The following is an 18,745-nucleotide window of genomic DNA, read 5'->3' on the forward strand; positions in this document are numbered from 1 at the left end:
ATGAAAGTGTGTTGTTTGCCAAAACAAAATTTACTGTCCATTAATTAACTGTTCGTTTTAAGGTTTTAGCCAAGGATTTTTTTTAACAAGTTGGCTTTCTTTGTAAAGTTTCCTAATAACCCTTACACAAAATGAATTTGATGCATGTTCCATGCCAGCAATATTTTTTTGTCGGGGCACCCGTTTTGAATTGCATTAATCTAAAAAAATAATCAAAACATTATAATCATATATCTTTCAAATGGATAAAAGAATATACAAATTTATAAATAAACCCAATCCTAGACATGTATTTATAAAAAAATCCAAACACTATTTAAACATAGAAACACACCCAAAATCAACCCCAAAGTCAACTTTTTGGGTGTGTTTATAAATGGGTTTTGAGTGTGTGTAATAATGGGTTTTTGGTGTGTTTATATATTTCAATAGTGCTTGGGTTTTTTTATAATTTCAACCCCTATTTTGAGTGTTTTAGTGAAACTCCCAAAAGAATATTGTACTTCTTAATATATATAAAATGATATTGAGGAGGAGAAAAATCGAATACTTAGCATCAAATGCAGTGGTAACTAGTCTTATCTTAATATAGTTAAAGCTACATACTCTTTGTAAACTTTATATCTTTTTTTTTTCAAGAGCAATATTTTAAATCATTCTAATGTGCACGGGTCAGGTGCAAATTTCAAATGAAGGGACGGCTCAATACTTTGGTCAACTAACGTGACTCACATTTGTGCAAAATTATTTATCTTTAGACAATTGTAGAATGAATTAATCGGACTACTTGAAAATATGTGGATAAGTTTCTAACACCACGTCAGAGCGTCCCCACATTCTAGTAAAAACCGTGCACGTCATAGCCCTCGGAGCTGGGTGGACCCTACATCCAGATCCAGCTCACACGTCCACTGTTAAGTGTTAACCAACGAACCACAGGAACCCCAAACCCTAACCTGCTGCTCAATCTTCTTCTTCTTCTTCATTTTCAATTCTTCAAAACCCTAGCAAATTTCACCAATTCACTCGCCCTACCTCTCTGGAAATCCAAAATCTCTCTCTAAGCGTCCAAGACCATGTCTATAGACGGCTCAGCGGAGCGAAGAAAGCAACCAACTCAGACTCAGACGCTGAGCACAGGCAACGGGAACTGCGGCATTTCTTCGATGAGCTTGGCGAACAGGCTGAGACTGAACCCTAACAAGGAGCACAAGCCGGACAGCTACGACGACCTTCATCAATTGGAGTTTAGTCCCTTGCTCTTCAGCTCGCTGGAGCGCTACTTGCCTCCCACCATGCTCAATGGGTCACGTGACCTCAAGCTCCAGTACATGAGAGACATTCTCCTACGCTACTCGTCCGAGAGTGAGCGCACTCGTGTAAGAAAATGGCAATTCTCTTCTCTCTCTCTCTCTCTCTCTCTCTCTCTCTCTCTCTCTCTGTTTGGTAAATGCTGGAAACTGAAATTGAACGTGAATTGTGGAAGTTTCGGATTCCGTATTCTTTCATTTTTAATTGTGTGGATATGTTGAGTGTGTGAAATGAGCGGGCTGCACTTGCAATCACGACAGAATGTGCCATCTTTTTTAATTCTTCAGAAACGATGAGAAATTGGGAGAAAAGATAAGAATACGAAATGAAGATTTTGATAGACATGGGATTTTGGGGATTTGTGAGTATATGAAGCTCCATTCTTGTCTTAAATTTTGGTTTCTGATGGGGATTTTATTTCTGTGTGTAGCTGAAGGAGATAAGCTCTATAAATAATATATAGTTCTGAACACCAGGGCCAATGTGCTCTGGCTAATTGATCAAAGTAACGTCATTATGTTCCTGAGAGGCTCATACTTTTTCTCTGTTCGAATAAACAGGTTCAACGACATAGAGAATACAGGCAGAAGATCATCTCACACTATCAGGTGCGTTTAATGGCTAATATACTGTTGACTTTTTGAAACATGCTATAATATGTAGACAACACCTTTATGTTTGAGTGTTGAAGTGATTAAAGTTAAGATTAAAGTTAAGTCTCTTCTCTTTGTACTTCTGGAAATGTGAGCTTGAGTTTTCTGCATAAGACATACAATTGCATGCATTGACTTCCATACATACATGCATAAATTTCCTTCTTAATTGTTCCTTCCTCTTGTAGCCTGTACACAAGGAGTTATACACTATGCAGGCTGCACAGTTCTTTGTCCCCTCATTTCTCAAAGCAATCAATGAGAATACAGAGGATAGCTTTAGAAGTATTATGGCTGAACCCGCTCCTGGAATTTATACATTTGAAATGCTTCAGCCGTACTTCTGTGAATTGTTATTATCCGAGGTATCATTTTTGATATAAATGAATTTTTCCTGTATACTATCTTTTCTGTTTTCTTATCATATTCTGATTGCTTAGGTGGAAACTTTTGAAAGGTGGGTCATTGAGACAAATTTCAGAATCATGCGACCAAACACAATGAATAGATACGGTTGTGTTCTTGATGACTTTGGCCTGGAAACCATGCTTGACAAGTTGATGGAGGACTTTATACGCCCTATGTCTAGAGGTATTTCATCTCTAATATTGTAAAATCATAATTAGAAAAAGAAAAGGCACTACATATGAAACATTAGGACTAACGTTATACCTCATTTTTTGGTTGGTATTTATGTAGTTTTCTTCCCCGAAGTTGGTGGATCCACGCTGGATTCTCATCATGGTTTTGTTGTTGAATATGGAACTGATAAGGATGCAGAGCTTGGTACGTATCCATCTGAAAGTTTTGGATTTAGTTTTCTAAAATGAAATTTGTATTTGAAGCCCCTCTCTCTCTCTCTCTCTCTCTTGCTCTATACCGTTTCCACTCTTTCTGTTTTCTTACTCCAGGGAGTTATGCTCTAGACTGCAGCATAACACTGAGGCTTTAATATCTAAAGGCAGTTAGTTCTACTTATGATTTTTTTTTTCTCACACCAGTTTTGAATCTTGGTTTAGCTGATATGATTTCTCCTTATTTATGTTTTCATAATTGCGTTCAATTTGTTCAGTAATGTGTCTGTTACTTCCTCTGTCTGTCTTCATCTTGAAGCCATGGGCGCTAAATTTATGGATTTTTAAGTTTTTATGACCACGGTAGCTTTATATTGTAGGTTTTCATGTGGATGACTCAGAAGTCACCTTGAATGTTTGCTTGGGCAAGCAATTTTCTGGCGGAGAATTGTTCTTTCGAGGTATTCGATGTGATAAACATGTAAATTCAGAGACACAATCGGAGGTACGCTAGTCTTTAAGATATTTTTTAGTACAGTTTTTTATGCGGCGTCACACTTTTCAACCTGCAGTAATACAAATTCTTTAGAGTCTCGTATTTGATATCATTTTATTTCATGATAAATGGTAACTAGCAAGTTGCATGTTTATTTTTATATTTAATACTTTTTTACAGTTTACTGTGTAATTATTGAACTTTTTTCTTGGAATTTTTGTAATTGTACTCATAGGAAATCTTTGATTATTCTCATGTTCCGGGGCATGCGGTTCTTCATCGTGGTCGCCATCGGCATGGTGCTAGAGCCACAACATCAGGGTGTCGAGTCAACTTACTACTATGGTGCAGAAGGTACCTTTCTCCTCTTTGAGGCCCCTTAAAAGAAATTCAAGAAACCTAACTGAAGCATTTTAAGGATATCACAATCTCCCTGACTTTTAGTACTTCATGTATCTGCTCTATGTGGAATAGGTATCCAATTAATACAACGTACCAATTTGTTCATGGTTTGGTATCAGGTCATATTGAGTTTTTTCTTTTTGGGGTCAAGGATATTGGTTGTCATTAGGACTCTAGGAATTTTCTGCTTGCCGGTTGTTTGAGTAAATGACAATCAGTTTTGTAGAAGCTTTCTAAGTATTTCTTACAGTAAATGTCAATCATGGGGTTTGACTGCAAGGATTATCTTTAATTATGCATTTCTGTTTATCAATTTTCTCAGTGTGTATCCCCAATCTTTTTGTAGTTCGGTCTTTAGAGAGCTGAAGAAGTATCAGAAAGATTCTTCTAACTGGTGTGGAGAGTGCCAGCGTGAGAAGAAAGAAAGGCGGCGTCAATCTATTGCTGCCACCAAACTGGTAGTGAAAATTTGATATGAAAAAGAGAAAAAATAAAAAATAAAAAATAAATGTGTTTTTATGCTTGGCTCACTTACTGCATCTGAATTTTTATTTTTTTTATTTTTTTCCAGGAATTGCTCAAGAGAGATGGAAAACCCACTTCTTGAGATGTTCTTTGTAATGGTTTTTTTTTTTATCTTTTCTGCCAATATCTTCTCGAGCATTTCATCATGTAACTTTTGCTTGTGAAGTTGTAAATTTACAAAAATCTCATCCTTATTTATTTCATTAATATAGACTACACTACAGTTAGGCTGCTTGTTAGTAATACGAAGAGAGATTCACTATTATACCCAACATGATGTCTTTACAATGCTTCAGTGCTTCTGCAAGTTACCTTTGATGTTATGCTGTTCCTTTTTTAAATTTTTGGTAGTTACATACAGTGCTTTTAAGTGGATAGAATTATAAAGAGCGAGGTTTGTCCTTTTTCGTTAAATCATTTTGCCAGTGAAATCCATGTAGTTTGCTTGCTTGTCTTTGCCTCTTCATTATATGCCCACCACCATCCACATACAAATCTCACCAAATTCAAATTTTAGGAAATGGACGACCATATGACCTACCCATCCACCTTGATCAAAGTATCCGAGTCAACTCACCTCAGACTTCTCAGTAGGTCCACTCAAATGAGATCCCCGCAACACATTGGTAGAGGGAAAATTCTCCAATAAGTATTTTATGTTAAAAATTAGTTATATATTTCTAATATCGGGAATCTTGACCATTGGATTATATGTCCGTTGCTTATTAAATTTACAAACACATTTAATTAATGTAATCCAACAATCGAGATTAAAAATATGTAACTAATCCTTAACTTAAATACTTTTGAGAATAAAATTCGTATGTATATTTTTGCCTACGGCTAAAGCCACACCCCAAAGGTTTTGAGTGAGTGCATGAACAATTCGATTAATGTCTAGATTCTTCACAAAATTTTAAAAATAATCTCACATACATTAACAACTCATAATAATCCTTGACCACGTAAAATGCTTGGATAGGATTCCTCGTAGCCCAGCAATAGGTAAAAATGGTGTTCAAACTCTTGGAAGGACATAAACTTGAGTCACACCTTGATGGGTAAAGGTAAAAGTGCCCTTTTCATAATGAATTTTATAAACATATACGTGTGACGGTGTTATTTATAGGTTGAAGAAAACCTAGGTGTTATTTATATAGGTTATAATTCTAAAGATTAATAAAACCCCTATTGTTGTATTGTTCTGATGGTGGGCACTGGGCACACATATTTTAGTCCTAAATGTTGATCGATAGGCAAGGTTGTCTGCCTACACTTTTGAGGTGACAGATTAGAGTGATTTCTTTACCTAGCAAAACTAGTGACGCATTCCTTCCTTCCTCGTCTTCGTCTTCTTCTTTTTAATCAATAAATAAACTTTCCCCTTTTAGTGACCTCTCAAGTACAATGAACGGGCATCATTTTCCAAGTTTCCTTAGACCATCTCCAATCCTTGGAGTGGAAACTCAAATTTTGAGTTTAACTTTCAAAAACCATCTCCAACTCATGTATTTTGGGGGGTGGAAATTTGAGAAATCTCAAATCTTGGGTGGAATTCATTTTGCTGGACTGATAATTTTGTGGGCCCAAAATTTGCTTTTTATTATTTTTTCTGACTGAGCTCATGTGCATATATTTTTTTACAAACTTCAAAAAAATCCGATATTCTGGTTTGTTTTTTTTTTTTGGTTTGGTTTTTTTAAATATTCCAACAACTATATTTGTAATCAATAATCATGATTAATTTTAAGCAATCTCAACGGCAAAATTTAATGATTGTCGTTTATTTAAAAATGCTTAGATAATTTAAACACACTTACATAATTCAATGAAGAGTTCGAATTATTCCGGACATTTATATAGTATTGTACTTATTTTTATTTTTTAAGTGAAATTCAATTATATTTTGGAATTTTATTTTTTTTAGGTTAAAATGTTTAGAAAATTAAATCACGAGTGTTGAAACAAAAATAATGTCAAGAAAAATTAACAAGAAACAAAATTTAGGGGTTAATCATTCTTAAACAATTTAATAAAGTTGACTCAAATTATGAGTCTACAAGGTTTGAGGAAAAAAAAATTTGAGTCCTGAAAATACATGAATAGTTGTATTTTGGAGGTGAAAATTGAGTTTAGCCCCAACATGGTTGAAGATGGTCTTACCGACTAAATTTCTTTGGGGATCTTCTGGACTCTGCGAGACCTGAAATGCATCCGAAAGGGATTTCTTTTAATAATTTAAATCTCTTCTCGACTATTCCTATATATATCAAATATTATATCAAATCCTCTCTTGAACTTTACATCGGTGATTATTTTGTAATTCATTGCTTGTGTTGTGTGTGGTCCTACCGACTCCTACCCATCGTTGTCATTGTCACCACCACCCTCCCTCAATATCATTATCATGGATCAATCAACATATCATCTCGATTCTTCCTTCTAAGAACGCCTTTGACTCAACTTAATACGTGTATTATTTGCAGTTTCTTCATCAATTAGGCAATAGACTCGGCAACTCCAAACACCTTACGTTCATGATAATGTTTTCATATAAAGACTTTGTTTTTAATACACGCAATATTTGGAGATGTGAATTTGAACATAAGATCTCAGGTAGATGAGTAACTGTCTTTAATTACCTTACTTGCGAAGATATTATTTTATTTAAAAAAAATTTGGACTATTGTTTCAAGTCTCCCATCAACGGTGAAGGACAAAATTTTGTTAAAAAAGAAAGGTTGGTGATCAACTTGTGGTCCTATGACAAGGCAAATGGCAAAGGCGATCGAGTTGAGACCACATTCCATATAGGGTTAGATATCAAAAGAGGGAAGCTGACAAACCCGAAAATCATGATGAAATTTTTTCAAGTCTCATTTGCTTTATCAACAACACAACAGCTTGCTTTGTTTGTGGTTTGTATCCAGGACCAAAAATTAAACAAAGGTCGATAGTCGGAGGATACGCGGATCTTTGTGGACGGTGGATATTGCATCATGCATCTCTTAATTAATTATATATATATTTATTTATGCATCTCTTAATTATTAATTATTTATCCTTTAAGTCTCCTATTAACTCTAATCACATAAATTTTAGTCCCTGAATTTGGAGATGGGTATATAGATTAAGTTAGTCAGCGGAGATCACGGAAAATCTCTCTCCAATCCCACCGCCCAATGCTTGTTATTAGTCCATCATTATTAATCAAACATGTCTGTATTTATGTTGGAAGTATCCTGCTCACAACAATTCCCATTTTCCCACCACACGATACCTCTTTAATTTCTCTCTCCTATTCTCATTTTCGAGCTACATATCCAAAAACTGTTTTCTTGTGGTTCACGATGATTATATATATAAGAAAAATATTTGACTTTGTTTTGTCATATTTTTATCAGAATTAGTAGGCCGAATTAGATAATGTGATGACCACACTAGTAGTAATACCCCCATATATATAGCATATGGAATGTGACATATACCTGTTTAATCATATTATCATATTGATTACCACCCATAATGCAGCATGCTTTATCAACAAAAGCAACTCCTTTTAGACTTAATTAACTAATATTAAATTAACGAAACCAACCAAGCCAATGGTTTTGACCCCCAAAAAAACAGCACTTTTTTTTGTCTAAAAAAAGAAAAGAAAAAGATATTTAGTCATCTAATAAACCGCCATAGGGTTTCTTAATAATTAAATAATGCAGACCTAGCTTAGCTAGTGGAGATGGGACGGGCCATATTCAGATTAAGACAGGCTAGCTGCCGGTAGTTAACTTAAGTACTCCGTCGAAGCTTTGGAAAGTTCAAGGAAAAACTGGTATTCAATATCAATAGGATTGGGATTGGATTGGACTTTAGACTTTGGAATATGGACGGCCATTTGCAATTTCGTACAAGCTAGATGTATTAGTTTTGGACCCTTTCCCAAATATTTATAATAACAAACGTAATTGTCAGGTTAACCTTTTGAAATAAAATACTGAGGACAAAAAAATCAAAGGAAAGCTAAGAAGTTAAAGAAAACCAAATATTAAGTATATATTTATGACAATGAGAAATCACATGGATGAACATGCATGTTTGCTTGCTTGGGATGACATTGACGACTAGGTCTTGTTGGAATGATTTGTGTTTAATTTACAACTAACTATATATAATTGTGGTAGCAACGACTACCAAACACGACATAGATGGATAATTGATGATGTTAATAGTAAGCAGAAAGCTGGTAGAGAATGCGTGCAAGAATTATTAGGAGTTTAATTGGTTTTTATGTTGAAAGAAGACGCATGCATAATGCATTTGTATATCGATCTAAATCGTGATGAAATTATGCAAAGGGTTTGTAGCCCTTTTCTCTCTTTGCTTAATAACCCATATGCATTGTCGTGTACACAATAGGGCGATGGATGTTGATGCATGCATGCACACGTGTATATCTAGAGACCAGAGGAATTGTTTGAGCACATGACTGAATCCTCCACTAAAATTTGCTCCAAAAGATTACGTATCCATATACTTGGTTTTTTTGTTGTTGGGGGTTTTGGATATATTGGTACGTAGCTAGCTCCACATGTGTGCCGTGTGTCTCGTGTGTGTTGTGTATGGACGACAATGCATATGAATATGGGGGGCTCAGTACGTAGTATTACTTATTAAGACAGTAAAGAGTTCCCTCATTACTATATTTAATTTGCTAATTAAAATGGGATCTTTTTGATGAAATGATGAAAATCATAATTAGTTAATCAAGCTAACTTTTAAAATGTATATGCAGTTTATATTTATGCCGATGATAGTCGTTTGTTTAAATAGCAAGCAACGCAACATAACGAAGTTAGCCTACAAGGCAAAGGAAAGGACGATAAATTAAGGGAGCTAATTTTCCCACTTTCATTTTCTCCACTTACACTCATTTTGCTTTTTAATACTTTTTAATTTTTTTTTTTGGTTCTATATATTTTCTATTCTACCATTACCCTACATTAAATTTTTTCTCTTTATACTTAATTTTTTACACTTTTTTTTTTCTTAATAACCAGTCATCATATCTTCTTCACTGATCATAGGCAAAATATCAATTTTCGGTTATTATAAATACCATTACCTTGACATTACAAATTTTGAATTTTCAGCAATCTCATCCATATCAAAGATAATGTTCAGTAAAATAAATAATATAAAAGTGAAGTAAAAAAAAAATTAATGTAGGGTAATGATAGAATAGAAAAGAGAAAGAACAATAAAAAAAAATTGATTAAAAAGTATTAAAAAGCAAAATGAAGCGTGAGTGGAGAAAATGGGAGTGGAAACCCTAAATTAAACACATAAAACGCATCTAAGATGCCCTTTAACACAATATAATATAATATAGAGATTTTTGTAAAAATGTCATCTAAACTTATACGTCAGTTTCAATTTGTCACCTTAAAGAAAAATTTAAGATAAACATCACCTTAATTTTTCAAAATTCATGATTTGTCATATAACTTTTAACATTATCTAATTTTCCATTCATGTTAAAGGTTATTTTAATAATTTTATTTTAAAAATGAAAAAAATCCAAGAAGAAAATGAGAGAAAAAGAGCACTTAAAAAACTGAAAAGTGCTTATTTTAAAGAAGAAAAACAAATATGAGGGGGGACCCATCCTCACATGGTAGAGTCTAGTGATGACGGCATCATCGATGCACCCGAAATTTCCTACTCTTTGCCATTTCGCATTTCACATTTGGCTTTGGCCCCTCTTCCATTTTCCTGAGTGATTTTTCACAGGATAGCGAGAATCACATATATACAAGATATGTGGGTCTCATTTTCCATGCGAAAGAAGAAAAATTCAGCCGTTCCAGTCCAGAGCATAACTTTGTCCTTGTGTTTCCCATAATATCCCACGTGATGAGTAACGTATATACATCTGATCTGAGTGTGTTGACCACGTTATGAGAAACACCAGCGTGCTTTTAAGTGTTTTCTCCGTTGATAGCATTTCCAAGGAAGTAGGCATCCCAATAGGCAAAATATACACGCTCTTTAATATGATCATTTTGTCTATTTTAAAATGAATAGGTATATTTATATTTTTATCATAAAATATCATCTCATATATCTCACTTACTTTTTATAGAAGATAAAAATAGATGTACACGATAAAAGTAATATTATATTTTTCCTTTTTCAAAGAATTATAATAATGGGTTGTACAATTTCATTACTGTTTTTTAGGATTTTTCATATTGAGAAGGGCGATAATAAACTAAACTCATACACTACATGATACTATAACTCAAACTCAGTATCCTTCTTAAAGAGCAATTCTTCACACCACTATACTAGTGAGTCATTCACAAAAGGAGAAAATATAATTACATTATTTAGTTTATTAGAGTGAACAACTTTTTTATGAGATAAATGATTGTGATAGTTTTAGGGATATGATTTCCCCACCCCCCCTTACTTCACTTACATTCCATTTTGTTTTTTTAAAATACTTTTTAATCAATTTTATTCTTTCTCTTTCCTATTATACCCTTATCCGACATTAATTTCTTTTTACTTCACTTTTATATTAGTTATTTTTCTTTATCCTTAATTTTCCAACTTGCACTCTATTTTCAGTAAAACAAATTCCTTTAATCGAGTAAGAAATTGAGTTTTTTTTTTCCTTTAATACTGAAAATAGAGTGTAAGTTGAAAAATTAAGTATAAAAAAAAGAAATAATATAAAAGTGAAGTAAAAAAAAATGTAGGGTAAGGATAAAATAGGAAAGAGAATGAACAAAATTGATTAAAAATCATTAAAAAGTAAAAGAGAGTGTAAGTGAGACAAAAAGAATGGAAAAATCAGCTCTCTAATTTTATATAATTTTTTTACATACTCGCTTGGAAATGCTCTGAGTAGTTCCCCCTCACTACCCGACACCCAAACCCAAAGCCCAAGCAAAATAAAAAAAAACATAGAGAAAGAAAAGAAGGTTGAGAATTGAGAGGTTGAGAGGCAAGTGAAGCCGTAACATCAGCCTTTGGCAGACACCCAACCCCTGTGCGTCTGCGTCCCTGTCCTCTCTCTCTCTCTAGCCCACGGATAATATTGCCCGCCGACGAGCGCTCCTAGCCTTCCCTCCCCCTTTATTTATTTACCAAATCACACACTCTCGTCATCTGGTATTCTTTTTCCCCCTCTCTTCCTCCCTAATATCGAATAGGGAGACTTCCCTCTGTCTCATTCTCTCTCTCTCTCTCTCTCTCTCTCTCTATGTATATATATATATCTCTAGCTAATTCAGAACCCACTTCTCCTCTCAGTTCTACCTAACATCTCTATTTCATCCACCATTTTTTTTAAACAGACCCAACAAAACAAAATACAGAATTTTTTTGATCTTTAGAGTTGAGTTGAGATCATATAATTAAACTTATAAATTATATGTATATATAAAAAGTGCTGTTTTTTATCGTAGAGAGAGAAGAGATCATGGGGTTACAGAACCAGCTGAACGACGTGTCGTCGGACTCCATCCCACTCTTACTCATCGCACTTATCGCGAGCTTCATCAACCACCTGCGCTCCTCCCTCTTCCATCTCCTCCATTTCCTGGGCCTCAGCAACCCAGGCCCAGGGCCAGACTACGACGATGGCCTTCTCGCGGGCTCCTCCGTGGGCTCGGGCCTCGCGGGCTCGGGCCTCGCCCTCGCCGTCCTTGCCGACCAGCTCGCCCTCAACCGCCACTTGTCCTACCGATACGACCGCAACCGCCATGACCAACAGAACAACGCCGTCGCGAGGTCACGGGATTGCGATTGCGTGGTGTGCTTGTCCACCTTAAGGGATGGGGACCAGGTCCGTATGCTCAACTGCCGCCACGTGTTCCACAAGAGCTGCTTCGACGGATGGCTCGACCACCTCAACTTCAATTGCCCTATTTGCCGCTCTCCCCTCGTCCACCGTGACCTCGTCGCCCACACGCGCCGCCGCCTCGCCGCCGACCTCCTCCACTGGTTTTCTCTCCGCTGAATCGATTGGACGAAGACGATGATGCATGTTACAATATGATCAAATGGGTCCCATCCGCAATCTGCTATATCCACCCACCCATGATGATGATGATGATAACGGCGAATCCATCGATTGCTGGTGGTTCCTTTCTCGTTCTTCTTCGCCTTTTCATTTTTGATATTCTAGAGAGTTGTTGGCAGTTTTTGACCGTAGACTTTCTTTTTCTTGTTTGGTCCTTCAAATTTCTCCTCTCTTTTTTATTTTCCTTCCATAACTATCTTCCTCTTCTTCTTCTTTTTCTTTTTTTGAAAAAAACTCTCGGGGTTTTTTTTTATTTACCGCTGTAAATTCTTGGTGTTTCTAATCTTAAATAAGGAAAGAGGGATCTCCAATTTTTAGTTGTGTACCAGATTATTTCGAGTATTTATGTTATGGAACCAAATGTGTGTTTAAAAGGATTTAATTACTTTCTCATGTTTAATCTATATAAAATGAAATATACTTCCTTTTCTGTTGGTCTCATACAGTAAAAAGAACTAAGCGGAGCAGGGGGAAGACGAAGGAAAAGGTTTAAAAAGAAAAAAAAAACAAGCATTAACAAAGAACATTAGTGAAAAGAAACGCGGGACATACACAAAGTGAAGAATCTCCGTGTTTGATGATCAAATAATGTAAAGCCCAAAACATCCCCAAACACGCCCATATATAATGCGAAGCCCAAAACTTTGCCCATAAGAAAATCATGTTTCTCTGTGTTTACTTTAATCTAATATAAACTACGAGGAAAGGGAATCAAACTTGGTTGCAGTGGGAGCATATTCACTTTGGTCAACATTGGCTAAACCCATGTCTTCGGATCAACTTAGTTAAACCCATGTCTACATGAGTGTGTGTTATATATCACTCACAAACTGCACATATTAATCAAACTAAAATATTTGAAGATGTAAATTAGGACGTGACGTTTGTAAACAACTTACGTCAATTAAACTTGAGAATTTTGTGCCCTTGAAGATTTAAATTGGAATTTATTCTGACCTTTCACAGTGGACCACTCATGCCAGTTTCAACACATGGTTCAAACTCAAAGATGCATTTGCCTTAACACATCATCCTCAGCTGGCATTATAAGTTTTGTATTTATCCCTTGACACTTGCCACTTGCGTCAGAATACCTCTCTAAATGAAAAACGTGTAATTGGAGTGCAGAAAACAGTCTTGTGGAATTGCCAATGCCCACCTGGAATATGCGATTTTCCCTCTCTTACAGAGCACAAAGGAATTCAATTTTAGCCTTTCATAGTAGTTTGAGAATGTTACCTTTTTTGTTGTTGGAATTTTGAGAATGTTACTGGGATGCTGAAACACGCATCGGAACTGCAAGTAAATCATTTGATCTTAGGGATATCTTAGGATTATATATTCATCTGCCCTAAATGAATCCCAACACAATTTATATATAGTCGACAACCTTGTATGTATGTACGGCTGCACTATAATCTTCGACATATATAGTCAATACATATCCTAAACCAAATTTAAATGTTGGTTTCTTTATTTATTTGATCTTGACTTAGACTTTCTGGGATCCATATCTTCCGCGCAACGCGTTTCTGTTGGAATTTCCTTGTTCCTGCAATCATTACATTATTATCTATAGAAAAACACTGAAAACCCCCAACATGGAGCTGGATGGAAGCTTTGAGTCTTTGACCTACTCCTCCCACTCGTTGACTAAAAGTTTGGATAAAATCAGCACCTTTCATTATAATTAGTTGTTCTGCTAATAAGACATGCAAATCATGAGGAGGGCAACAAATACTGCATCTACTGTTCTCTATTCCGTGCTGCTGATTTTTCTATGTTTCGTTCGAGTTCAAGTTCAAGCAAGATATCATAAACAAGGCAATTGCTCTAGTTCGTGCGGAGAAATCCAAAACATCAAGTACCCTTTTCGCCTAAAGGGTGATCCATCAGGCTGTGGTGACTCTGACCATGAATTTTCCTGCGTGGACGACAGAACCATCTTAGAAATCTTTCCAGGCAGATTCTACGTGCACAACATTTCATATAACGATCAAATACTCCGTTTGGTTGATGTCAACTTTGCCAATGGAAGCTGCAGCCTTCCATCTGGCTCTGTTTTATCAGCAGACAGGGACGTCAAGGATTTTCGATTCGGTGGATTTGTAAACAGCTCTCGCAGTCTTTTTCGATTTATGAAGTGCTCCAAAAACATCAGTAGCCTGCAAACAGCTGCTAATTATACAAGAGTTCCACGTTTGACAACAAACGGGAGTTACTTGTATGCTATTTATGACCGCGACTATTATTATCATCGTCAACCACAACCACCGTGTTCGCTTATTTCAGTGGCGCCTGTGGATTTTGATCAGGACATTAAGTTCCCTTCTTATGAAGCTGTCATGGAACTTTTGCAGGCTGGCTTTGATGTTGGATGGTCGGTTGAGTGCAGGGATTGTTCTTTGGCTGGCAAGGGCTGTTTGGTAAGTTCATGGGATTAGCCACTCACCTATGCATGTTCAAGAGGTCAGTATCATGAGTATGCTATTGCCTCACCTTATAGTCATATGATCAATTACATTTAAATTTAAGTGTCTGAATTATATGCATGTTCCTTTTTTTTTCTTTTTTCTTTTTGTTTCATTTTGTTTTTTTTTATGCAAGTGCAGAGTACAAAGAACCCACATCACTTCAAATTATCTTAATATTGGTGGGAATTGGTATAGGAGGTATTATGTCTGTAAATACAAAAATTAACGTTAATCTCGTTTTTCTTGCAATATTCGTTTATAAAATTCCTGTTGGATCCATTGGACGCTGCAACTGATAGCAAAATGTGTTTGTCTGCATTTTCAGCTCTAGTTGGTCTATTCTTTATAATTCTCATATTGGTGGTCGTTATCCTCAAGTATCGGAGAGGACGAAGAAAAGCAGCCAAGAAGAAGCTGCAGATCAGCAATGCTTGACACCAACAATCAGCAATTCTGGAACTAATTAACATGGTGTATCATGTGTGTGACAGTGTGACCAATTCTACGTGCGCAACATTTCATATGACGATCAAATTATCCGTTTGGTTGATGTCAACTTTGCCCATGGAAGCTTCAGCCTCCCATAGTTCATGGGATGAGCCACTCACATATGCATGTGAACAAGGTCTGCAACTATATATATATATATATATACACACAATTATACGCTTGACTTTATGATCACTTGATTATATTAATATATGTTTCTTTCTTTTCTTTTTTAATGAAAATGCAGAGTACAAAGAACTCACAGCATCTCAGTTTATATTAATATATGCGGGAATGGCTCTGGGAGGTATTAAACTTGTTCATTTTCCTAAAATTTTTGACTCCATGGGAAGTTGCAACTGATAGAAAAATGTGTGTGTCTGCATTTTTTCAGCTCTAATTGTTATAATTGTCATATTGGTGGTGGTTATCCGCAAGTGTCGTAGAAGGCGAAATGCAGCAAACAAGAATCTGTAGAATCAGCAAACCTTGACGCCAACAATCAGAAATTCTTGAACTAACAATAACATGGTGTGTGTGTGTGTGACAAAAAAAAATGTAATTGAAATGTTCTTTTCTTTTGTTGAGCGTGTTCTAGATATGGAGGCTTACTGGGCCTATTAGCAGTCTACAGCTCTTTACATGGGCTATGGCCCCTTAGCCTTATGTACATTTCCAGAACGCTATAACCCGACATTTGGCTGCCAAGGCACAAATGAATTAATCAAAGTTTATTTTCCTTTGTTTTGCTTTAATTTGTTGAATTACCGGCATATAAATATAGTTTACCTACCCTTCAAGTAACAGTTCACTTCTATTGAGGGACACCATTTTGGGTTATTACGATTTTTTTTTTTTAACGATTCAAATCATCTATTTTTTAAGTCTTCATTCATAGATCTTCTTTGCAAAAAATTAGACAAATCAGAAATTGTTAAGACATCTAATTGTGCCTAATAAAATTAACGAACACAGTACTTCAAAAAAGCACTAAAATTACAACTATTAATTCAATGGTCAAATAATTTTGGATTCAAGTGATTTTTTTGTGAGATGATATTTGAAGTAATATCTAAAAGATGGAAGGTTCAAAATTTTGAAATAAAGTGAGCCCACAAGGGTGTCCTCAAATAAGCTTATTTGAGGATCTTCCAAAAAAAGGTTAAGACCTCCTCTGTAAGTTCTCAAAAAGGTATTGATATACTCAGGCCCTGGGATGGGATAGCCTCCCCTTCCCCTAAACTTTTAAATAGAAACAAATATATATATATATATATATATATATATTTTTTCTTTCTTGATGTGTAAATTGTAATTCAATTATAATGTGAAGCTTAATTATAAAGTCAGTATTCAAATACGATCATGGCCAAAATTATGCGTTGTTGAGTGCTCTATTATTTTCATTCCCTTTTCCTTTCCTAGACTAGTGAGGGCATTTTCGCTTATCACTTTAACCTAAGGTGTACTCTTACCACTTTATATATATCCATAAACATAAACATAGTTTCATAAATACATATATCTTGAATTAAAGTGACGAGCAAAAATATTTCTTGTACATAAAAACTCCTACCGTTTGATTTTTCAAACTCATTACTGCTTCTTGTTGGTTGACAAAACAAAAGAAAATGGGAGAATTGACTTTGACTTTGACCTTTGAATTCTGCAATACTCAAAAGGGTAGTTGCGTATCATAAAGTGCTATTGAAGATAGATGTGGACATTTTCCTTTCTAAAAATTTAAATTTAAAAAAAAAAAAAAAAAATTTCATCAGACATCGACTTTGACTTTCTTGAATCATATCTTTAACAAAACCAGTCGATTTGAATAAAAACTTCAAAGTTGATCCATAATCAACTTGTGAAGAAAGACGGAGTCACAAAACTCCAACACGGAGCAGAAAATTTTGACCTACTCGTATCCTTTGACCAACGGGGAACCACCAATACAGATTATTAGATTTCCTTATAAAAGCATCGTGCTCCAAACTTTGGATAAAAAATAGAACAGGATTAACACATTCTTGAAGATAATATCTCAAGTTCCAGTTCACAGTTATTCTGCAAATTTGTTGCAAATACCATGAGGACGGAAGAATCAAAAACTGCATCAACTATTCTCTACTCTATTCTGATTTTTCTAACTTTCATCAAAGTTGAAGCAAGAAATTACAAACAAGTCTGTTCCTCTTCTTCTTGCGGAGAAATAAACAACATCAGCTACCCTTTTCGCCTAAGGGGTGATCCATCAGGCTGCGGTGACCCCGATTATGAACTCTCTTGCGTGAACAACAAAACCATCTTAGAAATATTTCCAGGGAAATACTATGTGAAGAACATTTCATATGAGGATCAAGTACTCCGTTTGGTTGATGTCAACTTTGCCAATGCCAATAGAAGCTGCAGCCTTCCATCTGGCTCTGTTGAAAATACGGATGGGTTTGTCCAAGACTTTCGATTCAAGGGAGTTTTGGACAGCCTTGGCAGTCGTTTTCGGTTTGTCAAGTGCTCCAGAAACATCAGCAGCCTGCAGGAAGCTGCTAATCATACGACAGTTCCATGTTTGACAAGAAATGGGAGTTACGTCTATGCAGTTTATGACGGCGAATACTCGTACTATAATCCTCAGCCATCATGCTCGGTTGTTTCATTGGCTCCTGTAGATCTTCTTCACGACATTAATTATAAGTTCCCTTCTTATGAAGCCGTCATGGAACTTTTGGAGGCAGGATTTTTTGTTGGATGGTCGCTTGAGTGCAGGGATTGCTCTTTGGCTGGTAAATCCTGCGTAGTAAAATCATGGGATAAGCCACTCACCTATATATGTGAAAGAGGTCAGTATGCATGCCCAACTTTATGATCAAAACTTATGTCCTCTGATTATCATTTTTTAATAACATTTGTTTTAATGTTTGATACTGTTTTAATGCAAGTTCAGAGAACAAAGAACTCACAAGAAGTCAAGGAAACTTAATAATCGCGGGAATCGTTGTGGGAGGTATTATATTTGTGTATACACATTGACTATCTTGTTTTACTTTCGTGCGATTTTCGATTTCACTGGAAGTTGGGACTGATAGAAATCTTTCTCTGCATTTTCAGGTCTAATTGCTCTACTGGTTATAATTGGTATATTGGTGTTCTTTGTTCGCAAGTATCGCACAAGACGAAATGCATCTAGTAGCACGGAGAAGAATTGACGCCAACAATCAGCAATTCTTGAACTTGGCTTCTATTCTTCACCCTCTACAGCTTATATGTGTAATGCTCCATGATGTGACACCAAAAAGAATTGTGTAGATAAAAAAATTGATTTATTTGTATTTGTTCTTTTTATTTATTTATGTATAATCCAATAATAATGTGAATCATCAAAAAGTCTGTTTCCTAGTGTCACTGAAAACTATACTGTAAACGTCCTGTTTTGAGATTTCATTGGTTATTTCGTTCTTTGATCAGCGTTCCTTGAGGCTTCATCACCTTGTCCTTTGGTTTTCTTCAAAAGT

At 35.6% G+C, this 18,745-nt stretch overlaps 3 protein-coding genes and 1 pseudogene across 5 annotated transcripts; all 4 read left to right on the forward strand.

Moving 5' to 3' along the window:
• The first annotated feature begins 932 nt into the window (after positions 1 to 932).
• LOC103341542 (2-oxoglutarate and iron-dependent oxygenase domain-containing protein CP2-like) lies at positions 933 to 4,453 on the forward strand. 2 transcript variants are annotated; one of them, XM_008245085.2, is made up of 9 exons: positions 933 to 1,390; positions 1,872 to 1,919; positions 2,153 to 2,329; positions 2,422 to 2,555; positions 2,664 to 2,750; positions 3,139 to 3,263; positions 3,490 to 3,608; positions 4,003 to 4,114; positions 4,228 to 4,453. In XM_008245085.2, the coding sequence occupies exons 1-9, from the start codon at positions 1,077 to 1,079 to the stop codon at positions 4,261 to 4,263; spliced, it is 1,152 nt and encodes a 383-aa protein (XP_008243307.2). In that variant the 5' UTR covers positions 933 to 1,076; the 3' UTR covers positions 4,264 to 4,453. The 2 variants fall into 2 exon arrangements, with proteins under 2 accessions (XP_008243307.2, XP_008243306.2); XM_008245084.2 differs by having other exon boundaries at positions 937 to 1,379; positions 2,405 to 2,555.
• A 6,728-nt stretch (positions 4,454 to 11,181) lies between these two features.
• LOC103341541 (E3 ubiquitin-protein ligase RHA2A) lies at positions 11,182 to 12,655 on the forward strand. Its single transcript, XM_008245083.3, has one exon. The coding sequence runs from the start codon at positions 11,671 to 11,673 to the stop codon at positions 12,208 to 12,210; it is 540 nt and encodes a 179-aa protein (XP_008243305.2). The 5' UTR covers positions 11,182 to 11,670; the 3' UTR covers positions 12,211 to 12,655.
• Positions 12,656 to 12,988: 333 nt separating this feature from the next.
• Positions 12,989 to 15,978, forward strand: LOC103341666 (LEAF RUST 10 DISEASE-RESISTANCE LOCUS RECEPTOR-LIKE PROTEIN KINASE-like 2.1; annotated as a pseudogene). The gene is made up of 5 exons (XR_016123681.1): positions 12,989 to 14,742; positions 14,886 to 14,945; positions 15,073 to 15,372; positions 15,484 to 15,543; positions 15,631 to 15,978. The product of XR_016123681.1 is annotated as an LEAF RUST 10 DISEASE-RESISTANCE LOCUS RECEPTOR-LIKE PROTEIN KINASE-like 2.1 (transcript).
• A 1,241-nt stretch (positions 15,979 to 17,219) lies between these two features.
• LOC103341540 (LEAF RUST 10 DISEASE-RESISTANCE LOCUS RECEPTOR-LIKE PROTEIN KINASE-like 2.1) lies at positions 17,220 to 18,642 on the forward strand. The gene is made up of 3 exons (XM_008245082.3): positions 17,220 to 18,073; positions 18,178 to 18,237; positions 18,342 to 18,642. The coding sequence occupies exons 1-3, from the start codon at positions 17,323 to 17,325 to the stop codon at positions 18,437 to 18,439; spliced, it is 909 nt and encodes a 302-aa protein (XP_008243304.2). The 5' UTR covers positions 17,220 to 17,322; the 3' UTR covers positions 18,440 to 18,642.
• The last annotated feature ends 103 nt before the right edge of the window (positions 18,643 to 18,745 follow it).

This window comes from Prunus mume, linkage group LG2 (assembly GCF_029339155.1).
Source record: "Prunus mume cultivar Tortuosa linkage group LG2, ASM2933915v1, whole genome shotgun sequence".
In the NCBI taxonomy this organism is placed as follows: domain Eukaryota; kingdom Viridiplantae; phylum Streptophyta; class Magnoliopsida; order Rosales; family Rosaceae; genus Prunus; species Prunus mume.